The sequence below is a fragment of the Nanorana parkeri genome, unplaced genomic scaffold (assembly GCF_000935625.1).
Source record: "Nanorana parkeri isolate BGI_ZX_2015 unplaced genomic scaffold, ASM93562v1 scaffold1048, whole genome shotgun sequence".
NCBI lineage: Eukaryota > Metazoa > Chordata > Amphibia > Anura > Dicroglossidae > Nanorana > Nanorana parkeri.
In genome coordinates, this window is record NW_017307316.1 from 151,150 (window position 1) to 167,406 (window position 16,257).

The 16,257-nt window shown below is 45.1% G+C and overlaps 1 protein-coding gene and 1 long non-coding RNA gene across 2 annotated transcripts in view; one reads left to right on the forward strand and one right to left on the reverse strand.

Annotated features, from left to right (window-relative positions):
- The window catches only part of BAX (BCL2 associated X, apoptosis regulator), a 38,264-nt gene extending 36,497 nt beyond the window's left edge, over positions 1–1,767 (reverse strand). The window contains exon 1 of the mRNA XM_018567439.1: positions 1,575–1,767. Coding sequence (XP_018422941.1) covers positions 1,575–1,695 — 121 coding nt within the window. The 5' untranslated portion in view covers positions 1,696–1,767. The remainder of the gene's footprint in view (positions 1–1,574) is intronic.
- A 3,509-nt stretch (positions 1,768–5,276) lies between these two features.
- Positions 5,277–16,257, forward strand: part of LOC108796055 — a 16,422-nt gene continuing 5,441 nt past the window's right edge. The window contains exon 1 of the long non-coding RNA XR_001941781.1: positions 5,277–5,460. This is a non-coding gene — a long non-coding RNA (uncharacterized LOC108796055). The remainder of the gene's footprint in view (positions 5,461–16,257) is intronic.

Genomic DNA, 16,257 nt, shown 5'->3' on the forward strand with positions numbered 1-16,257 from the left:
ACACACACACACAGACAGAAGCCTGGGCATTGCACTGATCGCAGCTGCAATTCTTTGCAGGCTTTAATGCAAAAATGTAATAAAATTAACTTTTTTTATTTTTAGGAATGTGTGCGCATTAAAGGGTTAGGTCACAAAATAAAGAAAAGGTAATAACTTCTAGCACCCTCTACGCCAGTGGTTCTCAACCTGTATAACCTCAGGACCAACATTTTTGCGTGCTCATTAGGTCGCGACCCAAGTCGCAATATAAAGGAAGGCACGGCATTGTGGTACCGCGCGTTTCGGTGCAGACGATTGAACTGTGGGTAGGAGGTGTGTTTGGGTGCCATTCAAAGAATGGCAACACACCTCCCGCACCAGAATTCATAGTAGGTGCGATTGCGTGGTACAGTGCATTAATGGTACAGTACTGCTCGATTCGCACTGTACTAGTGTGAACAGGCCCTTAAAAACACAGACAGACACAACCTCACACACATATACACGTCTCCCTACCACTATGAGAACTGAAGTGGATTCTCAGCCTGGGGTCCAGTGTGGGCTGCTGTGCTGTGACGGAGCTCCATCCATATGTACATTGCTTGTACAGCTCCCTTGAGCACTCTGTAAAAGGAGCTGTACGCAATGCATGCATGTATGGATAGAGCTCTCTCGCGGACATAGCTCCAGCCCACCCCACCTCAAGCTGACACACGGTGCCGGGCAGCATATTTTTAATGGCTGCTTGGCGCGAGAACTGACAGTGCTGCGCAAGAGGGAGGCTGAAGAGCATCTTACCTAAAAAAGTGGAAGGCACGCGGCGACCCACTGAACACAGGGTCGCGACAAACTTTTGGGTCACGACCCACCAGTTGAGAATCGAGGCTCTACGCCACCACCACCCACTTCCCGCTCCCTGCTGAACAGATGCCATACCTCACTGCCCACACCAGCCCTTGTAATGGGACGCACACTTGAGAACTTCACTAAAATGGCCTGGAGGATGTGTAGCATCATAATGTGGCAATGGTGAGCAGTCACATGACCGCGCCAATGTGCCTCTCTTTTGTCCAGGACGCCATCCCAGAAGGCTCAGAGGAGTTTCTCATTGGTCTGACCAATGACCTCCAGCCATCGCCAGCATTATGTTGCCCCCGAGGCCGAGTAGAGGAATTTTGAAGCGTGTGGTCTGTTACCCCCGGCTGACGTGGGTGCGCCAAGGTATGTCATCTAAGCGCAGCGGTGACCGGGGGAGGGTGTTGCGAGTTAGCTCACCTTTTCATTTCTTGTGATTAGGTGAACCCTTTAAATTGGACTAGACCTTTAAACCTGTCAGCTGTAGAATAATATACAGTAACGGGTAAGGGCCAAATATCCCAAACTGAAACATTTGTTGTCATCAGAGTAAACAATGGTGAACATTGTAACAGGTGAAATACCATTAAATGTGACTCTACAGATACAAATGAGCCAGCATGAGGACATGCGGAGTCACAGCCCCAAGACTCCATAGAGACAGGTGAGAAGACGCAGGCCTCCATATGTCCCTCCCCAAACCATAAACCCCAATAGCACCCACCCCAGCCTCTCACCTGTACCACTGGCCTCCCCGCGTCCATTGTTCCTGGAAGCTTCGTAAGGCTCACCGCCACCTTCCGCCCCTCCGCTGTTTCCGCGCCGGGGCTCGTCCCCGCCGGCTGCCTTGTCCGCCATCCGCACACGACAGTGACACACTGGGAGACTACCGCTAAGGCACCATACACTCCTAGCTCTAGTCGTAGCCCCGCCCCCTCAGGTGACCAGCGACACGGCTCGAAGAAGAGGGCATCGGCAGCTCTGGGGCGCCATGTTGGTTACTGGCAAGTGCTGCGTTATGCCAGCGGATGGCTTTTCCCGCTCTGCAGTCAGCACTTGTGGCGCTGATATAGAAGTCACACAGTGTAACAGATTACATTGTGTTCATATTGTTTACTTCACTTACTCGGAATAAGTATGCAGTAAATAAAACTGCTCATCAGCACACACTTTCCAGTCTGTTCATAACGTGCATGCAAACCCAGGAACAAAATAGAATATTGCCGTTTACCAACCATAAGATGTGGTGGCGACATTCATTTTATATTTATGGCTAAGAATATTTATTGCAAGTATAGAATAATACCTGTTCATCCTATCAGAGTTCCAGCATCTACACTACACTATATTGCCAAAAGTATTGGGATGCCTGCCTTTACACGCACATTAACTTTAATGGCATCCCAGTCTTAGGCCCCATTCACACCTAGGCGTATTGTAATATGCGCGTCTGTCGCGCGACCGTCACGTGGTTTTTTTACCGCGATTCGCTGTAAAAAAAGTTGCGCGGTTCCAAAGGCTACTTGGCTGTATCCCAATGGAAAACGCCCTACAAAACGGCCCTAAGTAGTCCCGGGACCTTTTCAGGCGTGGGCCGTTTTGTAGGGCGTTAGGGACGGGCGGAAATACGCCTAGGTGGGAACGAGGGCATTGACTACAATGCAATTTATATTTTTTACCGTTTTGTAGAGCGTTCGTCGAGCGTAGAACGCCCTACAAAACGGTCAGGTGTGAACGAGGCCTAAGTCCGTAGGGTTCAATATTGAGTTGGCCCACCCTTTGCTGCTATAACAGCTTCAACTCTTCTGGGAAGGCTGTCCACAAGGTTTAGGAGTGTGTCTATGGGAATGTTTGACCATTCTTCCAGAAGCGCATTTGTGAGGTCAGGTACTGATGTTGGACAAGAAGGCCTGGCTCGCAGTGTCCGCTCTAATTCATCCCAAAGCTGCTTGCCCTAAAAAGGCATTCTGTTTGTGTTGATGGAGGAATCGCGTCAATTTTTTTCGTTCAGCCCAAGCCTCATAACATATGTTTTATTAGTTTAAAAGAGAACTATGGGATAAGTGTTTTTCCCCATAGTTCTTCTAAGGGTCATGGGAGAACATTTACTAGCGTCCTCCCATGACCCAAAGCTCAGTATATCGCGAGCTACAGCTCGCGGTATACTGAGAGCGCCGCAGCTGGGACAGATCCGACATTACTGTCGAGATCCACCCAGCTGCGTGAGTGACAGCTGGCTCTGTCTATCTAGAGGCAGAACCAGCTGTACCCGCCCCCTCCCCCGTCCGTTCCTCCACTCAGCACTGGAGGAAACCCAGGAACAAAATAGAATATTGCCGTTTACCAACCATAAGATGTGGTGGCGACATTCATTTTATATTTATGGCTAAGAATATTTATTGCAAGTATAGAATAATACCTGTTCATCCTATCAGAGTTCCAGCATCTACACTACACTATATTGCCAAAAGTATTGGGATGCCTGCCTTTACACGCACATTAACTTTAATGGCATCCCAGTCTTAGGCCCCATTCACACCTAGGCGTATTGTAATATGCGCGTCTGTCGCGCGACCGTCACGTGGTTTTTTTACCGCGATTCGCTGTAAAAAAAGTTGCGCGGTTCCAAAGGCTACTTGGCTGTATCCCAATGGAAAACGCCCTACAAAACGGCCCTAAGTAGTCCCGGGACCTTTTCAGGCGTGGGCCGTTTTGTAGGGCGTTAGGGACGGGCGGAAATACGCCTAGGTGGGAACGAGGGCATTGACTACAATGCAATTTATATTTTTTACCGTTTTGTAGAGCGTTCGTCGAGCGTAGAACGCCCTACAAAACGGTCAGGTGTGAACGAGGCCTAAGTCCGTAGGGTTCAATATTGAGTTGGCCCACCCTTTGCTGCTATAACAGCTTCAACTCTTCTGGGAAGGCTGTCCACAAGGTTTAGGAGTGTGTCTATGGGAATGTTTGACCATTCTTCCAGAAGCGCATTTGTGAGGTCAGGTACTGATGTTGGACAAGAAGGCCTGGCTCGCAGTGTCCGCTCTAATTCATCCCAAAGCTGCTTGCCCTAAAAAGGCATTCTGTTTGTGTTGATGGAGGAATCGCGTCAATTTTTTTCGTTCAGCCCAAGCCTCATAACATATGTTTTATTAGTTTAAAAGAGAACTATGGGATAAGTGTTTTTCCCCATAGTTCTTCTAAGGGTCATGGGAGAACATTTACTAGCGTCCTCCCATGACCCAAAGCTCAGTATATCGCGAGCTACAGCTCGCGGTATACTGAGAGCGCCGCAGCTGGGACAGATCCGACATTACTGTCGAGATCCACCCAGCTGCGTGAGTGACAGCTGGCTCTGTCTATCTAGAGGCAGAACCAGCTGTACCCGCCCCCTCCCCCGTCCGTTCCTCCACTCAGCGCTGGAGGATTGAAAAGGGGAGGGGGGGAGCCGTGACTGTCAGTCACGGCTCTCTGCAGGGAGATGATCGAGAAATGAGCGAGCGACGGTATGTGTCCGCTCACTTCCCGATCTATTGAGCCGACGTGTGACAGTTTCATTGTCACACGTCGGCTCGAACTTTGAGGATGAGTGATTTTCACTCACCTCATAGTTCTCCTTTAATGCTTTAGCAGTGGAAATCTTTGTTGGAAAAAGTCTGTAACATGTAAACAGCCAGCAAGCAGTAAACTCATTGAGCACTTCCTCTTTCTGTTATGTAATACCGTGTACCTGCTTTGACGTATTGATTTCATCGTGACTCAGCTTTGTTTTGATAAGCCAGCATGTTTGCTTTCAAATTGCAGATAGAACACAGAATTATTTGTGGCCCAGTTTCTCGGTTGTAAAGCATCTTTGAAATGACTGTATGAATTTTGTATCTCCTTAAAAGAGATTTAATGAGTATCTATGGTCAAACTCTAACAATAAAGGGATTTTTTTCAAGTAGCTTTGATTGCATTATCAAAAACAACTATACAGTAAACTCCCAGTTATCTGGCACCCATGGGGATTAGTAGATGCCGGGTAACTGTAATTTCTGATTGCTTGAGAGTCACCATTAACTCTCAAGCAACCCAATCTGCCCCAATTTGAAATAGCCAATGGCATTGCTCCTGTCCATTGTTTACATTCAGCTGCCTCCAGCAAGATGTAAACAGAGAATTTTGTTAACAAATAGATAAATATAGTTGGTAACAAAAATTTTTAGTGTGCACATGTCTATCAAGCAACTGGCAAAAAAAAAAAACGAGGACATATTATGTCCTCGTTTTTTTTTTGTCGGTTGTTTGAGAGTGCCAGTTACTTGAATGCCGGATAACGGGGAGTTTACCGTAGTATGTATTCCTATTACAATGCTGATTCTATAACAGGATAGTAAATGCTGGGACTTTAGAACTCCTTCCTTTACCAGGGCAACAACGCTGCTCTTTCATGCTGCGAAAGACTAATCGAACCATCTAGTAGCTGGTTCCCTCCGAAGTTCCCCTCAGGATAGCTGGCTCTCGGGCCGACCTAGTTTTTATCCGGTAAAGCAAATGATTAGAGGTCTTGGGGCCGAAACGATCTCAACCTATTCTCAAACTTTAAATGGGTAAGAAGCCCGGCTACCTGGCATGGAGCCGGGCGTGTAATGCGAGCGCCCAGTGTAGTACAGGCAGTCCCCGGGTTACATACAAGATAGGGACTTTAGGTTTGTACTTCAGTTGAATTTGTATGTAAGTCAGAACAGGTAAATTTTTTAAGTGTAACTCCAGCCCAAAAAAAAAAAGTTTAATTTTGGATAGCATAGGGAAGGGTCACGGTTCTTTTGCTGTCTGTTCCTGTTGTTCAGAAGATTATAATATAATTAAAACATTTTTTATTTAAAATGAGACAGCAAAAAAAGTTTTTTTCTATTTTTAATTTTATTTTATAAACTTAATTTTTTATTATTTGTTTGCATTTGTTATTTTTATTTATTTAAATTTTTCTTTACTTTTTTATTTTTTTGCCTTTTTAATTTAATATTTCTGTTTTTTTTAACTTTTTTTTTTATTTTAATGCTTAGAGCCATAGCCAGCCTGCTATTGGATATTTCAAATATTTCAAAATGTACCGGCAGCTGCCGGTACATTTAGGAGAACAGTGGATCCTGTTCGTAAGTACGGATTGTCTGTAAGTGGGACGTCCGTAACCCGGGGACTGCCTGTATAGTAATATAGTGGGGTAACAGTATCCACCCTAGGACAGTAAGGTTTTTTTTACCTGGTGATCCTGCCAGTAACAAAGGGAAAACTCCTTTAAACCCAGTCACTGAAATCTCATATAAGTTTCAACATATTATCCTAACCTTAATAGTTGTTTTTGACCTTTGTAACACCTTACAGACCATGTAACACACATGGAAGTGGGCTTTCTTCCGTGGTGCCGCACATATGCGGCATGTGTTTGTGTTGGAAGCACGCTCCATAGCGTGGCCCCAGAAGAGGGGCTGAGCTGTCAGCGTGTAGAATGTGCTCTGATTTGGGGGTGCCCTTAAATTACTGATGAACAACTGAATCTTAAATAAGTGTTGGGTTTATTTACAAATAGGGATATACATACATATTACAATTAAGGGAATTTGAAAGGGGAATTGGGGATAGGAATTGAGGTTAAGGATCCTACAGCTAGCTACACCATTCTCTCCCTCTCATTCACACAAGCCATGGGTTTTTCTCTGTTCTTCAGACACGCCTCTCTAGCAGGTCTCAGCGAATCACATTCTTGATTGCAGAGTTCAGAAAGACTTGTCTTGTCCAAAGGTCTTGCTGGTCAGCTAGATTAGTGTCACACAGGAAGAAGGTTCCACCAGATGTCCCTGCCCCCATCCCAGCATACATACCTTGTTGACACAGGTGAGGGCAGTAAATACCAGCAGGGGGTCGGGCTTGCCCCAGGACATGACAGTCCAGCAGATCTCCTTTGATCAGTGTCCAGCCCCAAGAACCCTTTGATGGTCTTCATTTGCATATCAAACAGCACGGGCAGCTCACGATATTAAGGAACCTTTCCATCAAAGATGTATCATAGATGTCAATTATTTTAGCTTCCAACACAGCGTCAGCTCTTGTCCTCAAACTAACAATTGGGTGTCAGGTGTAGTGATGGGCTGAACACAAATGTGTTCGGTTTGGGTTCGAACTTTAGAACATGGAAAAAGTTGGAACTCGAACTTCGAACTCAATGAAAGTCTATGGGACTCAGAAAATCAAATGTCCCCATTTTGAAGGCTTATATGCAAGTTATTGGCCATAAAAAGGCTATGGGGATTCGGATACTGCCCTGGGGGACATGAATCAATGCAAAGACACTTTTAAAAAATACTGTTTCAAAAAGCAGTGATTTTAACATTGCTTAAAGTGAAACAATAAAAATTCCTTTAAATATCATGCCTGGGGGGTCCCCTTAAACTGCCTGTAAAGGGGCAAATCTGTACAATGTATAGAACCTGCTGCAGCAAAAATTACGTTTATAAAGAAAAAGAAAAGCGTGCGGTTCCACTTCCTAAACAATACCAGACACTTTAGGTCGCGTAGGAATGTTAGGAGGGACCCCACTTAAATAAAAAGAAAAAAATAAGCATGGGGTTTCCCCAAAAAGTCATATCAGACCCTTAAGGTCTGGTACGAATTTTACGAGGGACCCCATTTGAAAGAAAAAAAAAAGCGTGTGAGGTTCCCTCTCAAAGTCATGCCAGGCCCTTAAGGCCACATGCCCTCAGCACTGAGAGGGTGCTTTTTCAGGGTTGCCCCTGGAAAAGCACCTTGTCCCCGTGCCGATGGGGACAAGGGCCTCTTCCCCATTCACTAAAGGGTTAAAATACATTCTAAATAAAAAGACCAGACTTTTGAACAAATCCTTTATTTGAAAAAAAAAATGGATCCACCGACGTAATCCCAAGGTCAATCATGACGTCCAGCGTTGTCCATGACGACGACATGTCAATAAAAAATAGAACAAGAAAAAATAAATAGAAAAACTTAAACCCGACTCCGGCCGACCCGTCCGCTCGCAATGAACTCCCGCCGCAGAATGACATTCTGACAGATGCCGGCAAAATAAAAACAATGTGACGTCACCGCTAGCTCCGCCCAACTGTTTACATTTGTCGGGCATCTGGCAGGACTCTCTCAGGACTCTGACAGCTGTGAGCCATGATTGGGCAAAGTCATCATTACTTTGCCCAATCATAGCTCTTATAGTGCACTTTGCCATAATTTGGCAAAGTCTTGCACACAACCTGTGGTCATGTTCATTGCTTTACCCAATCAGGGCTTCACAAGGCACTGTGCGGTGCGCAGTGCCTTGTGGGGGGGCTTGGCGGGCGAACAGCCAGCCGAACGCGCTGATAGTTCCTGTGTTCACCGAACACACAAACTACCGATGTTCGAGTTGAACTGTTGTTGGGCTCGAACATCGAGACCATTCCTAGTCAGGTGGATCGGTTCTTAATCAAGATATTCATGATATCTCTATCTCCACACAGAGAAGAAGTTATACAGGAGAGCCTTCTATTTACAGTGATCACTGTGGTTGGCTATCACAGTGACCACTGTAAATATAAGCCTCCCCTATACTTCTTCTCTGTGAGGAGATAGAGATACAATGGGGGACATTTATCAATTATCTCCCAAGGTGAAGCTGTGCTAAACAGGGGCAGTGAGGCAAATTGTGAGACAGATTTACTACAAGGTTTCAGCTTGAGTCATAAATTCCTCCCTCAGCTGCTCTAAAGTAACACTGCGACAAATTAAAACCTGACCCGGACCACTTCTTCATTAAGCGACTGTTTAGAGTGAAAGTCTGTCACATCTTTCCTAATAAATCTGTCTTAAAACTCTGCAAACTGTCGCACTTGGCTGCCTAGGAATACAGACACTTACAGAATACAGACACTGTAAACGTGTCGCAGAGACTTTGCATCATGAGAGGCAGCCTGATCTGTGACTAATTATGTTATTAATTTGCTTAAAGGATTATTAAACCCTCAGCGGTGTTTGCATACAGTATATCTACTGCTGGCAAGCAGTAGATCTATGCAAAAACATTAAAAAAAACTTTTCAAAATGTTTAAACTTACCTGTGTCTTTGCCGCGCTCCCGTCCGAACATCTGATGATTCTCAGGCGGCCGCAAAGGATCTTGGGGGTGGGCGCATGCGCAGATCACATCTTCGGGCGGGAGACGAGGAGAGACACAAGATAAGTAAATGCAGCAGCCTGGACCTGCGCAGACTCCCTGGGACAGGAAGTGCCAGTTAAGAAAGAGGAGACAGCGCTGGACCAAGAGACCTGCACCAGCGCTGGAGGGACTCCTGAAAACTACAGGAAAGAAGATGATCGGATCAAGAGGCATCATTTATGGTAAGTCCTTACACTAGCATTGGGGGGGGGGATTTTATCCTTTAATGACACTTTAATAAATGTCCCCATTGCATCATTTTCTGCTTGTCAAAGACTGCGATATAAAAAAAGGACTTGTACAAATCTGAACTGCTGGTAAAGAGAAATAGGATTGTGTGCAGAGGCTGTAAGTTTAGAATCTATCAGTGTCCTGTTGTCCATTGCTAAGGCACTAGTGAAGCGGGATTCCTGTCCCCTGAAACGCACTGGATGTGCATATCTTCTTTTTTGTCTATTAATTCTTTATTGAGTTTTCACCTCCATAAATTTAACAACAATAACGTAGAAATTTCATACAATTATAACTTTCCCTCCCTTCTTATGAATTCATGTCCTTCATTCGTCCCTCTATCCCCGCTGAATCACTCCCTGTCTTGCCGGATCTGGACAGTCGGGCTAAGGTCCCCCCCCCCCCTCTACTTCTTGATCCGTTAGTTGCTCTTTTATCCCTTCATTGAGCCCAATATGCATCTGAGGGTCCCAGATTAATGTACTTCAACTTCCTTTGTATCTACAGTGTATCCTCCCTAGTGTCCCTTCTCCCCCCTCCCTTATACCCTGTGTGTTAGTGAACTAATCAATATCCCCTAATTAGTGTTACTATCCCTTATGCATTGTGATCCCCCGCGCCCCCCCTGAATCATACCCCCAAGGCTCAATGATTCATATAATTTAACTTTCCTATGTTCTTGTTAATGGCATCCTTTTGCCATTTTGTTTATATTTTCCTCTTATTTAATAGTTCCATATTACATAGTGTTTCCCTATTGGTCCTGAGTCAGATTTCTAACATACGGTACATATGAGCAATAGACCTCTGATTCTTTAAATTCCAACCACTTTCCCCATATCTGATAGAATTCCTCATATTTATCCTGTTTCATCTTCACCATTTCTTCCATCAACTTTATTGAGTCAAGCTTAACAAACCACTCAAAGGTGGAGGGGATTTTAGTTGTCCCCCAATACCTTGGGATCAAAGATTTGGCCCAAACAAATGGGGTATCAGGGATTTTTTATACACCTTCACCGAGTCTGTGGTGAGATGGAATAAAAACCTCCAGGGATATAAAGGTAGTTGTACGCCACATATTTGCCTGATGGTACTCCTCACTCTTTCCCAGAATGGTCTTATCTTAGGGCAGTCCCACCATATATGTGCAAAAGTTCCTTCCCCCCCCACATGCCCGCCAACAACATGATTCGTTTATATTATACATCCTGTACATTTTCTGCGGTACCTGGTACCACCATGCTAATAATTTATAGTTCATCTCCACGGTTTTTATATCTATAGTTGTGGCCGTGGCTAATCCTAATATGTTCTGTTGCTCCTCTTGTGTGAGTGTCTGTCCAAATTCCCTTTCCCAATTATTCACATATACAGGTACATTTGCATTTTCCTTCGACAGTACATTATAGAAAAGTGAGAGGCAATGTTGCGGTGCCTGTTGCGTTCCTAATATGGACTCGAACTCTGTTAAAGGAGAACTATGACATGAGTGATTTCCACTCACCTCATAGTTCTAAGCCGACCTGTGACAATGAGACTGTCACAGGTCGGCTCAGTAGATCGGGAGGTGAGAGAACACATACCGGGTTCGCTCACCTCTCGATCCTGTCACGGCTCTCTGCCGTGACAGGGGGAGGGGCTGGATTCCCCTCTCCCCGCTCCGATCTGCCAGCGCTGACTGGCGGAACGGACGGGGGAGGGGGCGGGTACAGCTGGCTCTGCCTCTAGATAGGAAGAGCCAGCTGTCACTCACGCAGCTGGGCGGATCCCGTCATCTAAGTCGGGATCCGCTCCAGGTGCGGCGTCTCAGTATACCGCGAGCTCTAGCTCGCGGTATACTGAGCTTAGGGTAACGGGAGGACGCTAGTTTGTGTCCTCCCGTTACCCCAAGGAGAACTATGGGGAAAAACACTGACCCCATAGTTCTCCTTTAACTCCCTTCCTAATCTCAGGGGTTTAGGTAAAGTTTGGATAAAGTGCTTTAGTTGCTAGTATCTCCACCAATCTAAAGGATATACTCCCCATTGCTCTCTCAACTCCCTAAGCGACCTTATTTCTGTTCCTGTCATAATATCTCTAACTTTTAAGTTAGGGGATTTACTCCAATTTATATACGCGGAATCATACTTCCCTGGCGGGATGTATTCATTCCCCAATAAAGGTATAAGGGTGGAGTTATACATCCACCCATTTCTCCGGCACAGCCGATCCAAGGTCCTTAAGGTTGATGTTGTAAGTGGAAATGTATTTATGGACATTTGTCTCTTTACTGGTGGTATCCAAATCATCCCCACAAGAGTGGTTTCACTTAATACTGTCTCTAGCCTCACCCAACCTTTCAGTCCTATCCCAAACGTCCAGTCTGCCATTCTAATCAATTGAGCTGCTAAGTGGTAAATCCTGAAGTTAGGGAGGGCCAATCCCCCCTCCTGTTTTGATCTACTCAGAGTATTTCCTGACAGTCTCGGTTTCCTATTTTGCCATATGTATTTAGAAATAACTCTCTGCAATACCTGAAAAAAGGCCCTGGGTATCTCAATAGGTATCATCTGAAATACAAATAGTGCTTTTGGAAGAATCATCATCTTTATCGCATTAATTCTACCCACCCAGGAAAGTTTCCGTAGAGAATATGAGGCAAGATCTATTTTAATTTTGTTTAATATCGGGATGTAATTAGCTTGGTATAACCCTGTAGGTCTAGATGTAAAAATAATTCCCAGATATTTAAGGCTCTTCCTCTTCCATCTAAAGTGGAAATAAGAGATCAACGCCTGCTTCTCTCTTTCTGAGACTGTTATGTTTAAGATCTTGGATTTATCTAAATTGATTTTAAAATTTGAGAGTTCTCCATATTCCTGGAATTCCCTCAGTACCTGGGGCAGTGTTGTTCTAGGGTATTTTATATATAATAATATATCTAGGGCTGCGGAAATTAACGATTAATCCCTCGAGTAATCGTTAATTTTTTTGATCGATCAAAATTCTTTTGATCGGAACTCACCTCTCCGCCGGCTTCCGGGTCTTCCGTCGGAGATCCGGTTACGTCACAGACTCCTCCCCCCTTCCCCGAGTGGCTCTGTCGGCTAACGAAGGGAAGGGGGGAGGAGTCGGGTGATGTAGTTGTCCGTGATGGGTAACGAAGGGAAGGAGGGAAGAGTCCGGTGACGTCGATGTCCGTGACGTCACCGGACTCCTCCCCCTTCCCTTCGTTACCTGAACGGAATCACTTGGGCCGGTGAGTCTCCTGGTTCATGAGTGCATCGGATGTGTGGACGATGTCTACAAGGCAGCTAAAATAAAAATTAAATATGTATCATGTAAAATCTACAATGGGAGGGAGATATGAGTAAACAATATTAAAGCTGGTGCACTGAGGCCAAAAGATGTATTTAATGAATGTGCAGTGCTCAGGGTGCTTTTTTAGGTAATATGAATGAGCATTTTATAATAAGTGAACGAGAGATTGTGGAGACACTAGAGAGCCCTGTGGAGACACTAGAGAGCCGTGGAGACACTAGAGAGCCCTGGTGGGCTCTGTGGGGTCTCAACAGCTGTCTGTGGGGTCTAACAAAGAGGGTTAGACCCCACAGAGCCCTGGTTAGACCTCACAGAGCACTGCTACCCTGGTTAGACCCCCTCAGAGCCCTGGTGAGTCCCCAGAGAGCCGTGGTGAGACCCCACAAAGCCATGGTGAGGCCCCATGGAGCCCTGGTGAGACCAGGGCTCTGTGGGATCTTACCAGGGCTCTGTGGGGTCTTGCCAGGGCTCTGTGGGGTCTCACCACGGCTCTCTGGGGACTCACCAGGCTCTGTGGGTCTAACAAGGCTGGTTAGACCCCACAGAGCCCTGCTACCCTGGTGAGGCCCCCTCAAAGCTCTGGTGAGACCCCCCTCTGTATGTGCGTTATAATTAATCAAAATTAGTCGATTTAAATTCTTCTACTATTGCATTTGCATATATGCAGAACTGTTTATCCAAGATAGCCTGGAACCTCTTATAATATAACGTGGTGAATCCATCCGGTCCGGGACTCTTACCTGTCTGGGTTGCCGCCACTGCCCTTTTAAATTCCTCTAAGGTAATATCTGTTTCCAGGGCATTTAAGATATCCCCCGGCACTATCGGGAGTCTAGCCTGTGTCAAGTATGTTTTTATTTTATCCAATTTCTCTGAGCCGTCTGTTAATGGGCCCTGCTGAAGTGGCTCTTTTATGTGATATAGTCTTTGGTAGAAATCGTGGAATGTCTCTGCGATTTCGGTTGTGGAATGTTCCATAGTCCCTGTTTTATTTTTATTTTAGCAATATATGTGATGGATTGTTTGCTCTTAAGTGCTTTCGCCATAAATCTGCTAGGTTTGTTCCCCATTTCGTAATATTGTCTTTGTATTATATTAAATGCACGTTTAGTGTCTGACTCCATAACTACTTTTAGTTTTTCTCTCTTTGCAGTCAGTTCCCTCAATGTCCTCAGGTCTAATGTTGTTTTATGTGTAATTTCCAATTGGTGGGTTGCTTCCAATAAAGATTGTATAACTCGCGTTCTCTCTCTCTTACGATTGGCTACCATGGCAACTAGCTTCCCCCTAATGACCACTTTATGCGCCTCCCAAATATTTACAGGTGACATTCCCTCTGTCGTATTTTCACTAAAGTAATTTTTTTAAACCTTTTCCAGTTCTTGGACAACCGACGGATCATGTAGCAAGGAGTCATTTAACTTCCACTTATATTGCTTTCCCCTCGTGTTCTTTTTTTTTTTTTTTTTTTAATTCTTTTTTAACATTTTACAATAAACATACAACATATACACAATTGAGTGTTACAAACGAAATAAGTAGGTATATACAAACATATGCGTAATAAGTAAAGCAACATCAGCTATCCCCCATCGCCTAAGTGGCTAAGGATCAAACATCAACAGCAAAACTTCATATGCCGCATCAGTGTTTTCTGTTCTTGGGGGGGAGTGTAATGTACATCTTAAATGTCATATTATACGATAAGCCACGGTTTCCATTCACAGAGGAGGGTAGACCGCGGGTTCTATCTGTCTGCTTTCGGGGTCTGAGGGGAGGGGCAGGACATCAGACAACATCAGGACAGAGAGGAATGAAGAAGGAGGTATACACACAGGAGGGAAGGAGGGCAGGACCAGTAAGTAAGTGTGAACAAGGAGGCATAGGGCAGTGAGACATGGTAGAGCCTTTAAAGCGGGTCACTCACCGGCCCCTCCCCAAGGAGCCAGTTAAAGGAGGAAGATCATACAGAGTATGCTCTGCCCTCAGGGGAATCCATGTACTCCAACCAGTAAAACCATGTCCTAGAGTAGCGTTCTTGCCTACCGTGATAGGACAGAATCATGTCTTCCATTACCCTAATCTCCTCCACTCTGCGTATCCACATAGATATTGTAGGGGTAGAGGGAGTCTTCCAAAGACTGGGGATGCAGGATTTAGCTGCATCCATCAAGTGGCGCACCACAGATCGGGCATAGGCCTTCCTGGACATAGGAATGTTGTGTAACAGGAAAATTGAGGGGTCCATTGGTAAGTCAGATTCCATGAACTTCTTCACAATGTCGCGAACCGTGGACCAGAATTGTGCCAAGGCTGGGCAGGAACAGAAGAGATGGAGTAGAGTTCCCCCTTCTGCATTACATCTCCAACAGACGTTGGCAACTCCACCATACATCTTATGTAAGAGCTCCTGTGTTCGATACCATCTCGTAAGGATCTTATAATTAGTTTCCTGATATTTAGTACAAATCGATGATCGCATAGTGAAATGTATAATGTTCCGACTCTGGGCGTCCGAGAACGTGTACCCTAGTTCCTGTTCCCAGCGTGTCAGGAACACTGGTTTTCCGGGCTCTACTGGCGTTACAAGAGTTGCGTAGATCTCTGATAGGGTATGTCTCGTCGGTCCCCTGGAATCGCACAATCTCTCAAAAGATGTATGCGTGGTCTCAAAACACGCTGCTGGTGGTAAGGTAAGAAAGAAGTGCCTCAGTTGGAATGCTCTCCACTAGTCCAAACCAAATACTCCTTCAGGGTCGGTAAGGGATGCCAGGGAAGGCCACATGCCTCCACGTGCAAAGTGGGAGGCTTGAAAGAGGTTCTTGGCAATCAAGGATCGGAAAGGGCCAGCCAAGGTTCTTATTATTCATAGATAGCTCAACTGAAGCATAATCTGAAATCGTTATTGGAAGAATATTTACGGCCCCTACATCCTCTATTGCCACATGGTCAATCAGTATCCAGTCCAATCTGGAATAGGTTTCATGTAACTAAGAATAATATGTAAAATCCCATTCTTCTGGGTGTAATATTCGCCATATTTCTACTAGCTGGTACTTAAAAAGCTCCCTTTTCAAACGGGTAAGATGGGAACTGGGGTTGCGTGCCCTGCCCTTTGACGTATCTAGCTTTGGATCCAGCCCTAGATTAAAATCGCCCGCCACTACCACTATACCCCTCCGGAATTCCCCCAACTTCCTAAGGACCTTCAAAAGAAAAGGGACTTGTAACCAATTGGGGCCATATATATTTACCAACGTGTATTCCACTCCATTCACTGTTACATGTAGAAACAAAAATCTTCCCTCGATATCTGCCAATCGAGAGTGCACTTGTACTTCCACATTTCTTCCAAAGCCTATTGCTACCCCTTTGGACCGCTTATTATTCAAGGGACTATAGTACCATTGGGTAAAATTTCTGGAGCATAGATATGATGTTGATGTATGGGAAAAATATGTTTCAGACAATACCTGGTGTCTCTTGGTTGCTGAATTTAACCCCCTTACTTTATAAGAAATTATCTTAAGGGTTGCCATTACCTTCCTTTTTTATGAGTTTTCTTATTCCTCTCCTGAGCCTTTGTCTTAAACCTACCTACACCTTCTAACTCCTCTCTTTGGTCCCCCCTCATAAAAAACAACAAAGTAAAAGTAAACATATACCCCCCTCTCTTCTATACCCCAT